The sequence below is a fragment of the Argiope bruennichi genome, chromosome 4, assembly GCF_947563725.1.
Source record: "Argiope bruennichi chromosome 4, qqArgBrue1.1, whole genome shotgun sequence".
Lineage (NCBI taxonomy): Eukaryota > Metazoa > Arthropoda > Arachnida > Araneae > Araneidae > Argiope > Argiope bruennichi.
In genome coordinates, this window is record NC_079154.1 from 20,741,788 (window position 1) to 20,757,625 (window position 15,838).

The 15,838-nt window shown below is 28.6% G+C and overlaps 1 protein-coding gene across 1 annotated transcript in view; it reads right to left on the minus strand.

Annotated features, from left to right (window-relative positions):
• Positions 1–15,838, minus strand: part of LOC129965357 (uncharacterized) — a 41,365-nt gene that overhangs the window by 9,162 nt on the left and 16,365 nt on the right. The window contains exons 6-7 of the mRNA XM_056079185.1: positions 14,904–15,047; positions 9,989–13,276 (exon numbers count right to left, since the gene is read on the minus strand). Coding sequence (XP_055935160.1) covers positions 9,989–13,276; positions 14,904–15,047 — 3,432 coding nt within the window. The remainder of the gene's footprint in view (positions 1–9,988; positions 13,277–14,903; positions 15,048–15,838) is intronic.

Sequence of the window (15,838 nt, forward strand, 5' to 3'; positions counted from 1 at the left end):
CGGATGTTGTAAAAATTACAATAAACTAATAATTACAAACTGGCCTACAAGTTTAGACAACCAATTCATTGATTATTTAAAGAATAGATTCAAATCATATTCTAACACATGACAAGCAAATTATGCTAAATTAATTTTGTAACTAGGTGAGTGAAAAGCTTGAGATTACAAACTACAGCATACAACACATATTGTATATTGTAGCATAATTTCAAGTATATATCCCATTTGAATACTATCGTAAGTAAATTCTTGATTAAGTGTAATTTTAACTTTACCAATACCTTTCTTATATTCCAAGTTAGTTCATTAAATAAAGTTTATTGTACAAAAAAATATTATATACACTATAAAGGAAATTGTTAGATTAAATAAAATCTAACTACAAGAAACTCTCAAATTTATTCATTATTTTCTGCTTTCAAAAAATAACTTATGAAATTAATGATACAATTAAAAAATAACTCTCATGATTTCTTAATTGATTTTAAAATATCAAACTAAAAAAAAGCAAACAAAATGATTTAATTTCGTAAAAAATGGTAGATTTCAGATTGGTCCATTAGTTTTTAAACATTTTATTCCAACAACTTGAAAGCTCAAATCCTCAAAATTTATTAGAAAGCATTATCAAATAAAATTCTAGAAGGAAGGAAGAGAATAAATAATGATTTGATTTGAATTATTTCTGAGGAACAGTTATCTTTCATCTATCCAAATTGTGTTCATTTATAACATTTAAAATTTAATAATAATAAAAAAAGAATGTAAAAGCTATCTTAACAACATTATTCACTCAGTAAAAATGAATTTTTACTTTTATTTTCATCAAACTGTCTTTCCTAATTTAAAAAGAAAATACATGCATAACTGTTTAAAAACAGAAAAATTATTCGTTAAAAAAATGAATTTTTACTATTGGATATTCTTTTTTTTAGGGGGTTGGTTACTAATTTTCTCACTAATTTTTGAAATATTTGTCTTTAATATTAACCAATTTTAAAAGGTGATTTGCAATATTATATATATTATTTATTTGGACCATTTAATATTAAACTAATACATAGATGTCGGCAGTTAATGAAATATAAAAAGACTACTTTGCTGCTACCTATATCAGTGATATTTGTGAACATTTCAGTTTAAAAATTTTTTAACCCAAACTGGAATTTTCAACCTTGTCACAGAATATATATTTATATAAATTTAGATTGAATACTTAACTTATTTTTTTTAACAAAACCTCCTAATTTCAATATAACTGAATAACAAGGGAATAACCTCTAACAAAAAGCAAGCAAGTTTTTTGGATAAGCAAGTGTAAAAACTTAAAAATTGAATAGCTTCAATTAGTTTCTCAAAAATCCATATCAGGCGTTCAAAATAATAAAATAATGTTCATACCTATAAAGAGCAGACACCATATTCTACAGATAGTGGTTACAACAAAAGGAAAGTTCATGAAGTTGTTTTCAGATCTGCTCATAAGGGCCAGGTGAAAAATGAAAATGCTCAACTTCAAAAGTGAATTAATTAATGTTTTGAAGTCTTAAAATGCATAAGAATTTGGACCAAGAATGCAAGAGAATCTTCATAATGATAGAAGGCAAAGGATAACAGTAAATTTAATAGAAAGATTTTTCTTATTTTAATAAGCATTAAACATCCAATAAACAGAATTATAAATCATAAGAATTATAAATATTTCTTTCATTGTTAAGCCAAACAAGCATTGCCAAGCAGGAAATCGAACTACTAAGGGACCTAAGGATTGGTCATATATTAAAACTGAAAATAGCAAATAGAATTATAATAAAGTTTGTAAGCTAAAGAAAGGCAAAGAGAATTGCAATTGAATCTACAACTTATTTTTGATATAAAAATTCAGAATTTAGTGACAGCCTTTATTTTTAATGATATTACGTCGTAATGCTTAAAGAGATTTAAAAAAATAGCCCCCCCCCCCCGCTTTATTATCAGAAGTAGAAATCCCACCTTCTGTTTTTGGAACCAAACAATTTAAACATTTTAAATTTTTTTAAAAGTTTAAACAGACTGATTAATCAATGTGAGAAAAGGAATCCGATTGTTTAACTGATGTACTAAGTATGAATAAGAATCGGTTACGGGTTTATAAACTTCACATTTTTATTTACACTCTTTCATAATGGATTGTTTCAAAAGTCAATCAGCTGAAGTTAGCAATTTTTATTATTATATAATTATGTTGATACTCTCAACTTTAGAGCCAATTAAAGATCATTGCTAATATATTTTTTGGCATTTTAAAAAAAATTTAAGTTTGTGCATTGCACCCCCTTCTTCTTTTTTTAGTGGATCACACTATTTGTTTCAATCCAATTTTAGTGATAAGTTTTTATTTATTAGAAGCTGGTTCCAAAACTGAATCCAATTTAGCAAACAAACATTACAAATAGAGAAGAATGTTATTTATAATAAATTTTTTAATACATATGAATCCAACCTTTATTGTTTAATTATAAAGCCTCTATATATTTAAATCTAAAATATATTACAATTTTTTTTTTCTTCAAGTGCTCTGCTTATGTGAATGAGATTTTCTACAACTATAGACAACTTAATTAATCTATAACAATAGGATCTGAGATATTGACAAAATAAGAATCTATCTGGATGGACACATATTCAAGTTTGTTAAGAAAATTCTAAATTGCATTACTAATGCAGTTTATTCATTATTTCTTTAACAAATTATCAATACATTAATGTCTGTTAAAAATATCCACATGTATTTAAAAAGAGCTTTGAATAGGGAATATTATACCAGTCAAGCTTATTATATAAATATTAAAGATGTTTAATGGTCCTAATAATATGCTACTACTTCATATTAAAAATCAACTTTAGTTGACTTTACGAGTCAGGTGCATTCACAAACATGAATACTTAAATATTAACACAGTATCTCTCTCTCTCTCTCTCTCTCGCTTCACTAATCTACTAAAGAAATTGAATTGTTTGCAGTCACACATATTACACACACATTCAGTTTGCTTCATGCAAACTCTCAATTAATGTGCGCTTTACAATTTCGCTTATTAAACTAAAAAACCTTGTTTGATTAATTAAAAACCTAATTCCATAGTTAAATAAAACATTTTAATGCTCATTACAAATTTGCATCTGAAAGATTTTAAAATTTATACTGTTCAGAACAGTAAAATTAACAAGCCATAATATCTTCAATCTTTGCATAAGGAAGTAAACTACAGCCAGATATGGTTAACTTTGATTTACATCTGTATCCAAACTTATCAATATCGATTTATAACATTAATTATTAATTAAAAAATTTATTGTTAATTAAACCATTAATTTATTACAGCTATGTTATATTAAACTACTACTATAAAAATTCTGCAAACATACTGATATACACTTGAAACATGCGATAAAATTTTTGTAACAATTTTTTCAATGTTTTATATACTTCTAAATAAATTCAAAATGCATTACCTCTAGGATGCATTCAGTAAAATTTCAAATTTTTTTGTCATATAAAACTAATTTAATTTATAATTTCATCAATAGTAAAATTTCTTTCATACCAAATTGCTCAATGAGTTTTGTTTATATATATATTAGTTTTCCTTTTGCTGTTTTCGGTTCTCTATGTATTTACAAACTTTTTAAATTTGTATTTAAAAAATATAATAATAAAAGTTGTAACCACATCAATTTTTGAAACAGTGTTCCTGAAATCATTGTTTGCATATGTGTTACGTTATAAAATCAGAATTGAAATTCAGATTTTAAAATAATGTAGAATAATCATACGAGAAAATTTCAATAAAAAGTTTACTTCAAATTTAATTTACAGTACATGTATAGAATGTTGGAAATCTTTTTATTTCAAGATTTCATAGAAAAATTCATAATTACGAGAATATATAAGTAACGACTCTAAATAAATAATTTATTTTCTGAAAAGAAAATGAAAGCAATGATACTTTTCTGCTATAAAAAAGGGAGCAATCTTTCTTAAACAGACTTTTAAGGGAAGGAAAGTTAAAAACCATTGCATCTTTACAATGGATCTTATTTAATAGAAATGAAGACTTTAAAACAATCAGTTACTTATGTTACAGAAAGGACCATACAGATAGAAAGCTTTCAAGCTAGAATAGATTTTAGAGATGCTTAAAATGTTTCTCATTTCAAAGTCCTGGATATCGAATAAACTAATCACCTCAAGTGACCAGTCAGTGAGACAAAAATATATATTGCATTCAATTTCAGATAAATCATATAGATATAACTTCATGTCCTGGGTTTCACCAAACTGTCAGACAATCCAGTCATATTGTCTTACTTAAGTTTTGTTCAATGTATGTATGAACTTTCTAATGAAGACCAGTCCCATGATATCAAAGCCCTATTAGAAATGTAAATATGTGATTCATCTATTTCCCAAATTATACTGTATTGCAAATTTATTTTATTTTTTGTCTCATAAACTACATAGACATTAAACATAATTATTCTTCATTAGTTTTCATCAACGGAAGTAAATCCCTCAAATATTTGATGAAACAATGGCAGGGCATAAATGTAATATATTGTTGGAAATTTTTAATTCGGGATTATTAAAAATTGGTATCGCTAAAAAGACAATTTTTTTACAATTTTGAGACAACGTAAAATTTATAATTGCACAATAATATTTTTGGAAGTTTTTGCAATGAATTGCTAAAATTCTGCTCAATTTTTAATTGATTAAAACTCTAAGCAAACTTTAAAAACAAGTTGCACAATTCAATCTCACTATTTCACCAGTACCTACCAATGCAAGTGTTAAAATTTGGTAGCTACAAGTCAAATGATTAAGTCTGTGGAGTACTAGCACATACACACAGACCACCTCCCCTCACACATTCATCTTTGGTAAATGTATTTGATCTACAAATCTCACTATTTCACCAATAGCTACCAATGCAAGTGTTAAAATTTGGTAGCTACAAGTCAAATGATTAAGTCTGTGGAGTACTAGCACATACACACAGACCACCTCCCCTCACACATTCATCTTTGGTAAATGTATTTGATCTACAAATCTCACTATTTCACCAATAGCTACCAATGCAAGTGTTAAAATTTGGTAGCTACAAGTCAAATGATTAAGTCTGTGGAGTACTAGCACATACACACAGACCACCTCCCCTCACACATTCATCTTTGGTAAATGTATTTGATCTACAAATCTCACTATTTCACCAGTAGCTACCAATGCAAGTGTTAAAATTTGGTAGTTACAAATCAAATGATTAAGTCTGTGGAGTACTAGCACATACACACAGACCACCTCCCCCCACACATTCATCTTTGGTAAATGTATTTGATCTACAAATCTCACTATTTCACCAGTAGCTACCAATGCAAGTGTTAAAATTTGGTAGCTACAAGTCAAATGATTAAGTATGTGGAGTACTAGCACATACACACAGACCACCTCCCCTCACACATTCATCTTTGGTAAATGTATTTGATCTACAAATCTCACTATTTCACCAGTAGCTACCAATGCAAGTTAAAATTTGGTAGCTACAAGTCAAATGATTAAGTCTGTGGAGTACTAGCACATACACACAGACCACCTCCCCTCACACATTCATCTTTGGTAAATGTATTTGATCTACAAAGTACTACAAAACCAGAAATAATTTATACTTTCTATACCATATGGCCAAATAATTTCATAAAATGTCAGTAAAATAAACTATAAAAATATTGTCAATAAAATAAAATATAAAAATATTCCTTTATATTATAAATATACAGAAAATACAGGGCAAAAAATTAAAACAAAAGTGTAGTCTTATTATCCCATTACAGCAATTAAATAAGAAAATATTAAAAGCAAATGAAAATGAACTGAAAAACAATACAGTATCAGTAATGCCACAAAATTACAAAACAGCAATGAAGTAGGATAATGCAAAAACTTCATCATAGTCATTGAAAAGTTACATTAATTTAATAACTCTGGCAACTGATATTATTCAATGTAAATTAATCTCACTACACCATAATTCAAATTAGACATCAGAAAGAAAGGAAATTATATAACATCTATGACATTTTACCATTTCAAAATAGAAAATTTTTATGGAAAATATAATCACTATTTTTTAAAATGTGATTGAAATGAAAACTGAAGGTACATATTATGGACCCAAAAGATGCTTGAAATTTTCCATTAAGTTTCTTCAAAAGCATATAAATGATCAAGCATTCTTTCATTAAACCATAAATTATAACAAAAAAAAAAGTATTTCAAATTTACTAAGTCTGTGGCACGCATTAGTAACAGGTCAATATTAAAACTGCCTAAAAAATAAAAGTTTCTCAAAAACTACAACTGATGCAACAAAATACATTCTATTAATCATGATTTTTAAAAAACCTGGGAGGCCTGTTAATAATAATAAATAAACATGAAACTGCAACTACCTTCACCATTGATTAAAAGAGCTATTAATATTATCTATCTCTGGCACTGATTACAAGAGCTAGTAATAAGGGAAAGAGGGAATCTGATATATGTTATTCATTAATAAGAATTTACGAGAATTTATTTTAGAGAAGTGAATTAGTATTTAAGTCAAAAGCTACTGAATATTATTGGAAAAATAATAATTTTTTTCTAAACAATTTAAAATATTGATTTTTTTAATGTAAAATAATCTCGCCAAGGGTGACCGTACAGGAAATCTGATCCAAAATCTCATTTTTGTATTAATTTTTTTTTTTTAATGTTTGACTATGTAAATGAATATATGTTTAAGTATTGATAAGATGTGCATAAATTTTTATTTGCTTAGGAGCTTAAAATACTCGTGCAATAAATTCTGAAACTACACTAAAATTTCATATAAAGATTTTTTTTTAATGTTTAATATAGCACAACATGCATTTAAAAAGAACTAAAATTAATAATTAGTCATATTTAAAAAATAAAATAAGCATGGCAAATTAAGAACCTGATTTTCATTAAAATCTATGATGTTTTATTAAATTACTTCATAATATGTTAATAATACTTGTTTTTCTTTAATCAGTAGAGATTTTATTCAATAACAATCTAAAGCAACTCGTGAATAAGCAATTTCAGATTAATTAATTTTTAAAATATTTATCCTAATGTTAATAATAAACTACAGAGAACATGCCATTTAAACTTTTTGATAAAAGTAAAAAGCAAGGAATACCTGCTTATGAAATCCAAACTATTTGAAAAGCATAACTGCTTATATCTTTAAATCATAATAACAGTAATGACAAATATTTAGAACAACGTGGTAAAGAAAAATTATGTAAATTACTATGTAAGCATTTTCAAATTTCTAAACTGGAATTCTTATATATTTTCATTTCTTATTTGTTATGATTTTTTTTTTCAATACAAAGGCAAATACTTATATTTTATTATCTTGGAATGAGTTGCATTGTTTATCGCTCAGGGGTGTTTGTGGGACCCCAAAAAATCCCCTGAAACTTTTACGGACTTACTACCGACATTTTGGAGTTTCGAGAAGGGGGGGGGGAGAAATGAAAAATTACGATTATGAAGTATTGAATGCCCTAATTATAAAAGTTCAATGAATTACTTTTTTTGCAAAATTAATAACCATTAATTTTGCAAAATTAATACCTTTGAACCCAGGTCACGTGATCGCACTTCTGGTCGAATGAAGTCTCTCCCTTTTTTTTCTGCCGCGCCTACTTGCCGAAAAGAATCCAGAAGAGAATGTCCGAGAACCGGGGGAATGAGTCATAACTCGCAATAAGGAAAGAACAAAAAAGTTTTTCCCCCTTTTCCCGCATTATCACTGCCTTTGGAGAAAGAAAGGAAAAGTTTTCACCACACACACTGACCTTGCATTTCAAAGCAAACAAAATTACCCAGATCAAAATAAATAATTCATTATTATTCCTACTTCCTTTTGAACGACGATCCCCGGAATTTCCGGGTATTGAAGTTCAAAATCCCCGGAGCACAAACACCCCTGATCGCTGTTTTTAATAACTTTTTAAAATATATATATTCATATATACTGTTAATCTCAACATTTTTTTTTTTTCAATTTAGTGTATATTAAACTGATGAATTTTCAAAATTCATTGGAGATAATTTTTTTATTTTTAAATTTAAAAGCTATTTATCAATTTTATAAAGAATAGTGAAATGTAAGCAAAGGAAGGCATCAAAGAAGTAAAAGATTACAATCTTTATTGTTAGACTGCAATAACATGTAAGCAAAATCACATAAGATATTCTATTTATATAAGACTGCATTTTCAGCAGAAACATTTAAAATAAAGTGAATAAATTACAGGAATGAAAGAAAGGGAAGTACAACCACCACAAAACAAAACAAACAAAAAAAAAGGAGAAAATATTAGAGATGATCACTTTACAGCAAGAATATACCCAAGAACATCAAAATATCTACTGCACCATTTTCAATACATTGATTAATTAAAAATAGAACAATTTTGTAACACTATTTAAGGGAGGAGAAAAAAAAAGGAACAATAGACCATAATATACTAATATTAAATGAGGAACAAAAGAAAATTACTTTTAATGAAGAATATAGAAAAAATAATCAATATAATAAATGTTATATGAATCAAAATTTCAGTTTGCACAGAATAGTTTCGGTGTGTGCATAATAGACAAATGCTGTACAACAATCAATTAATTTAGTAATGATCATATAACATATTCACAAAAAAAGTGAACTGTCAATAAAAACAGATCTGTAAAATAAAAACTGGAGTATCAGTAATTAATACAATAAAGCTAATTTCAATTAATTCATAGTTCAATTTTTCCTAAATGGCATAAAAGAATCTCATAGTAATTATTAAAATTAGTATGCAAATATCTGAATTTCATTCCATAATGGCATTACTTAAAAAAAGTTACTTTTTTATTTTTTAACTGTTAAAAATTCCAAGGATTTAGATTTTAAACCTCACTACTTCTAAATAAAAAAAAGGAAAACAAGAGGGAAAAAAAAAAAAAAAAAAAAAAAAAAAAAAGGAAATGTTTCCATTAAAATTTAGTTAGTCAATTTAAAAATGTTCTAGATGGTACTTTTTTGCAGTATCTGCAACTTACAATCATGCAAAAAGTTTTTTAAATGAAAAGTAAAAAGTTGATCAGGGGTGTTTGTGGGACCCCAAAAAATCCCCTGAAACTTTTACGGACTTACTACCGACATTTTGGAGTTTCGAGAAGGGGGGGGGGGGAGAAATGAAAAATTACAATTATGAAGTATTGAATGACCTAATTATAAAAGTTCAATGAATTACTTTTTTTGCAAAATTAAGACCTTTGAACCCAGGTCACGTGATCGCACATCTGGTCGAACGAAGTCTCTCCCTTTTTTTTCTGCCGCGCCTACTTGCCGAAAAGAATCCAGAAGAGAATGTCCGAGAACCGGGGAAATGAGTCATAACTCGCAATAAGGAAAGAACAAAAAAGAAGTTTTTTCCCCCCTTTTCACGCATTATCACTGCCTTTGGAGAAAGAAAGGAAAAGTTTTCACCACACACACTGACCTTGCGTTTTCTGCTTTCAAAGCAAACAAAATTACCCAGATCAAAATAAATAATTCATTATTATTCCTACTTCCTTTTGAACGACGATCCCCGGAATTTCCGGGTATCAAAGTTCAAAATCCCCGGAATTCCGGGGTTTCCCCGGAGCACAAACACCCCTGGTTGATGAAAATATTTTAACAGTATTAATAATTTTAACACCTAACTACCAAGAAAACAATCTTCAATTATAGAAACAAGATATACTTTTCAAGGCTTTTTTAAAAGCAAAACTGTAGATGAGTTATTAGCATGAGAGTATTTTATTTCAAAACAGTATCTGTTTTTATTGGCAGAGATTTCATCAAAAATGGAATTAAATAGCTGTTCAACTAACCTGATTAAGCAGATTCAGATTCTCAACTGGTGATGAACGAAAACCAACTACTTCAGTTTTGGTCAAAAATTCTTGATTATTGGTTTTAGTTGAACAAGTGTCACATGGATTCACTTCAAATGCTGAACAACATGGCTGTGAAAAAGCACTGCTGTTTGTATTCTGCACATTAGATGATGGTGAAGATGTTGCAATATTTCTTGCTTCATGAACAATTGCTCGTCTGTCATTTGCAGGATAGACTGAATTATATACAGAAACGGGATTAGATTGAACTTGTGAAGAAGGAATGGAATTTGTTGCAATATTTGGAGGTGTGATGAATGAAGGGGCTGATCTTTCAAAAACATTTTTGACATCAAACTCCTTTCGAGAAGGTTCGTGATGTTCGCTGTAACCTTTATTTTGAGTAGAAAAATTGGAATAAGCATTCATATGTGAATAAGATTGAGTAGTATGCACTGATGTTAGTCTAGATTTTAAAAAAGATATACTTGGTTTATTTTGTACATTATTGATACTAGAATGATTATGGTTATTTGCATCTGTGTAAGTAGAAACTTTGTCACCAAATGATTTCAAGATTTTCTTATTCTGAACAGAAATAGACACAGGACTGTTCGAATTTGTTTTAGGAGATGCCATATTCTGAACAGAAAGAGATACAGGACTGCTCGAATTTGTTTTAGGAATTGTCAAATTCTGAGCAGAAAAAGACACAGAATTGTTCGAGTTTGCTTTTGCACTATTCATTTTCTGAACAGAAAAAGACACAGGGCTGTTCGAACTTGTCTTAGAAGTATCCATTTTATGAGCAGAAAAAGATACAGGACTGTTGGAGCTTGTTTTCACACTATTCATTTTCTGAACAGAAAAAGACACAGGACTATTGGAACTTATCTTAGAAGTATCCATTTTATTAACAGAAAAAGAAACAGGACTGTTGGAACTTGTTTTAGAAGCATTCATTAAATGAACCGGAAATGAAATAGGACTGTTGGAACTTGTTTTAGGATGAGGACTAGCATACAAAGGCTGACTATTAGTTGTTTTAAGTGCACTGCGATTATCACTAATGGGATGAAAAGTTGTTTGTCTTTGAGGAGACTCGCGAGCTTGTCCTAATGTCCACTTTACTTTAGAATCCAGGGAGTTATTAAGTCCTTGAGAGTTGGAATAAGCTATTCTTTTATTTGCAACAGCATGTTGCAAATTATTCTTGGTAATTTCTTCAAAACCTTTCTTTGGTTTTATAACTCCATATTCACTCTCATTACTGGTATTTCTGTTCAATATCAAATCACTGCCAGATTTTGACTGAAGTAATTGCTTGCAATACTTAGAAGAGACTTTTGACAAACTGGAAGTAGAAGTACTATCAGACATTTTGGCAGCAATGGATGTTTTAACATTATTTTGTGTAGCTGTTTTCCATGAACTACTTTTAATCATAGATGGTGGTGCAATGCCAGAAAGTGCTACTAATTCAACATTACTATCATTAGCAGATATTTGGGAAATTGAAGGAGCCGGATTATCATGTTTGTAAGGTATCAAATTAGCATTAGCAGGAACTTCAGGCTTAGCCAAATACTTATGCGGAACATTAACATGAAGTAATGGTAATGCTGAACTATCTGTTTGCACATTGTTTCGATTTTGATGTACTGCATTTGGTTTCATTGGAACTGACAATTGGTTTGGTATCTGAAGAGATTTTCCTTTAACAATTACTGACTTTCTGGTATTGTCAAATGGAACAGATTCTCTCGATTCCTGAGATGCCAAGGTAGCCACAGATTGAGCCTTTTCCTCAATAAAAGAGTGAATTTTCGAATGATGCTTTGAAAATGATTTAGGAGGTGGCTGTGATGAAACAAATGGAGAAGAATGTAAATGATGGTTATGCATAGGTCTTTCTCTTTCAGATTTGGCAGCAAAATGCAAGGTGTTGGTTTCTTTATGGGAACGTCTTTCAGGTTTCGGACTACTTATGCTGCTGTAAAATGTCTCACTAGTAGGTTCTGTAACTGAGACACTAGAAACCTTTGCTGAGGAGTTTTGAACAAGATGTGACTTTAGTATGAGCTGATGATCAGATGAATCCATTTCTCTATATGGAGTATTATCTTCTGAAGTAAGTGTAACATGCTGCTGAGTACGATCATATGATAAACTGGCAGATATTTGAAGATGAGGTTTATCTGAATAATGCAATGAAACATTGTCTTTGCTATCATTACATCTTTGACTATTAAAGGCATTTCTATCACTGAAGCAACTTTGAAGTGAACTTTCTGGTTTTCTACTGATTTTTGAAGGATTTAAATCATTAATTACAGGATCTTCATTAATTTGTAATAAATTCATACTGTCAGGCCACCTTTTAGCAGTACTAGTGTTTAATGACATTCTAATAACATTTTCAAGAGAATTATTAAAAATACCTTGAATAACTTGTTGGTTATTGGATGAAATAGAAACAGACATCTCCATATTCGGCTTCTCTGTTTTCATTCTTTTACTAGCAAAATCGTCATTTTGAACTACAGTATTTCCTCCAATATTTAGCGGATTGAATTCATTTGAGCCACTTTTTCTTTTAATAGAAGAGTGATCAAACTGGCACCTCATATCATTAGCGGTGTTAAATACTGCCTCAGTATTCGCTATACTACTTCCATAAATTTCATCACCACTTTCAGTGTCTGATCCCGATTTTTTCAAAGTAGTCTTTTCTGGAGCAAATGTGCTAAAATAATTAGTCAAATCTCCAATATTATATCGCCAATCAAAAATATTGTACTGAAAAGTTATACAACGTACACTTTCGAGAACAGAAATAAAATCTCTTTTAAGAACAAGAGAAATATTTCCAATACTATTGGACAATAAAGGATGAATGAAACTGCTTTTGTTTAGAAAATCCCTACAATGTCCAATGCATCTTAAACCACAATTGCAGTCAGCTGAAAAATCAAAATCTAATAAAGATTTATGGATATCCTTATTACTGTTGGATAGACTTTGAGACAATCTCTGTAAGATAAACAACCTTTCTTTTGTAGGTCTTAATGAAAAGGCACTGAACATACATTCTCTTGCAACTGTTAAATTAACATTCTTAAATAATGTTGAAAGCTTTTCAAAAATCACAGAAATATGATCTTCAAGGGATGCAGCATCCAAAAATGCTTCCAAATGTCTTTTGTTTTCAAGATGATTAATATCAGCAGTCAATCCTCGCACAAACAAGTCAACATAGAGATCTAGACACTTCATTCCAAACTAAAAAATAAATAAAACAATTACAATATTGATCAAATCCAAATAATTTTCAGTATAGAAAGAAAAGGCAAGATGAATTTTAAAAAGTAAAGTGAAAATAAATTAGAAAAAGAAAGATATTTGGAAATGTACAACTTGCCAACATTTTAAATTTAACATTATTATATAGATAAAGCATATAAAAATATTAACAGGAAACGGAGGGACATAGAATGAATTTTACAGTATTTATTCTTCTATTATTGTTTTGACTTCATTTTTATGAAATGGGTAATCACTATACAAGGTCAAAAAAATGATTTTTTAAAAAAATTATTTACAAAGCTACTAAAATAATAATAAATTGTACGTAAGTCGATGCAGAGCAAAATTTACACATAATTATGATGAATATTTAGCAAAATATTATATAAAGCAAAACGCACAAATGTTGAAAATAAATAAACATAATTCAATATAAAAGTTCTTATAAAATTATTTCACAAATTTAAATGCAATGTTTAAAAATTTTTTTAATTCAGTTTCTAAAAGGCATTTAACATGAGTTTAAATTACAGTTAAAACACCAATTTATTGGAACTCGTCCTTAGCGAATATTATCTGATATTTCACCCCCCCCAACAATTCAATAGCTATAAATTTGATTTTAAAATTAGGATTGAGAAAATTTAAGGGGAGGGAAGCAGATGTAAAAAACACAGATGAGACATATTATGAATCATTAAAATGTTATGAATAATCACTGGCTTTGACATACTGAAGAGAAAGGAGATTTAAAATGAGCAAATAAAGAGTTCTAAAATTAATGACCACTACTACAAAATGCTTTGCTGTTTAAGGAATATATAACACTGTTCAAGCAAACTCAATTTTTCCTCCACTTGTCAGTCTACTACTTTATATTGTCCATACTTTGTCTACTACTATTGTCAGTCTACTACTTTATATTGTCCATACTCAAGGCGTTATTCTGATTATTAAGCCTCTAACAGAACATTAGAAGTGAATTAGAAATATTCATTCTTTACAGAGAAAATTGCCTCTTTGAAAGCCACTGTATTATATATAAAAAAATAAATAAAATGCTAATAAACATGGCAAAGAAATCACTCCTATTATTTGTCATCAAAAGGAAACAGTGAAATGTAAACAAACCATCAAATGAATTTCAAAATGCTTCATTGAACTTTTTTTATAGCTGCATTAAATTTATTGTTTTATTTAGCTAATTAATGGAATTGTAAAATATATTTAGAAATATTCTGCAGAGGTTTTGCCGTGTTCCCAAAAATCCATTCGGTTGGGACCTCAGCAATCGTATGCCTTTTGTCAATATTAAACTTCATAGAAGGACTTTCAAATCAGCTTTTACCTGGTGATACATACTTTTTAATTTGCAATAAACTGTCTTCATAAAATTCATGTTTTTCAATTGCATTTCCTATAAAGATCCCTATTCAAGGAAGATCAATAATTCGGGCAAAGAAACTAGTCACCAAAGACATCAAGTAGCATTACAAATTTTTTTAAGATTTAATTAAAATACATTCATAAAAATTAGTAACAATTTTTTTACATGAAGTAAACTTCATTACAAAGAAAGCAACTTAGGAAAATCATAACTTGCCTGTCCCCAAAGAATATCAACAAGTAAGTAGAAATGAGCACTTGAAGGAGCATATTTTGAGAACAATTTGTAGCAACTTTCTGCAATTTCTTTTGGACTTGAGTGAAGTTCTTCATGCATTAAGCAAAATAATTTATATAATTTCTGAAAAAAAAAATAATGAAAGGCTTGAATATCAAATTTTTAAAACATAAATGCATTATAAACAAAAATAAAATATTTAAATTTAACTACAATCATAGAATGAATGGTTGATCAAAAAATTTCAATTTTCCATTTGAAAAATCAGTAAGATCACATATGTAAATTAAATTTTAGTTAATAAACAAGTTTAAAGGCAATAGTTTTAAAAGTTCCATTTTAAAAAAGTTATTAGGCACTAGTCCCCCCCCCCAAACTTAAGCCTTTCACTTTGATTTAATACTAAATTTGGATATATACTTTTATTCCTTCCTATTACAAGTTTAAATAGATTATAGTTACAAATTCATAAGTCTTACTAATTTCATTTAAGAAATAAAAATTCTTTAAAATCTACAAAATGCATCTCAAATAATAGTTATTTGAAGAGCACTAAACTAATTGGAAGGAGAATTGTAACTCCATTTCCAAAATCTTTAAACTGATCAAGGTCACATAATTTTAAATAATTCAAAATGAATGATAATATGACACACACACAAACATCAGCTTCAAATGAAATATTTTGAGATACAGAGTAGTGTGTGTGCGTGTGTATATATAGTGTATAGACCAAATTTCAATTTTAGATTTAATATTTAGACTCTTCTATTTTGCCCTTCATGATTTTAAATAATTTAGTTTACCTGCAATGTGTTTTCTTTTCTTATGTTTTTCACAATTTTAAGATTGTAAACTTCATTTGTCCTTTCCCATCCCCCCCTTTTTTTAAGCATATTTAGAGTGGACAATTT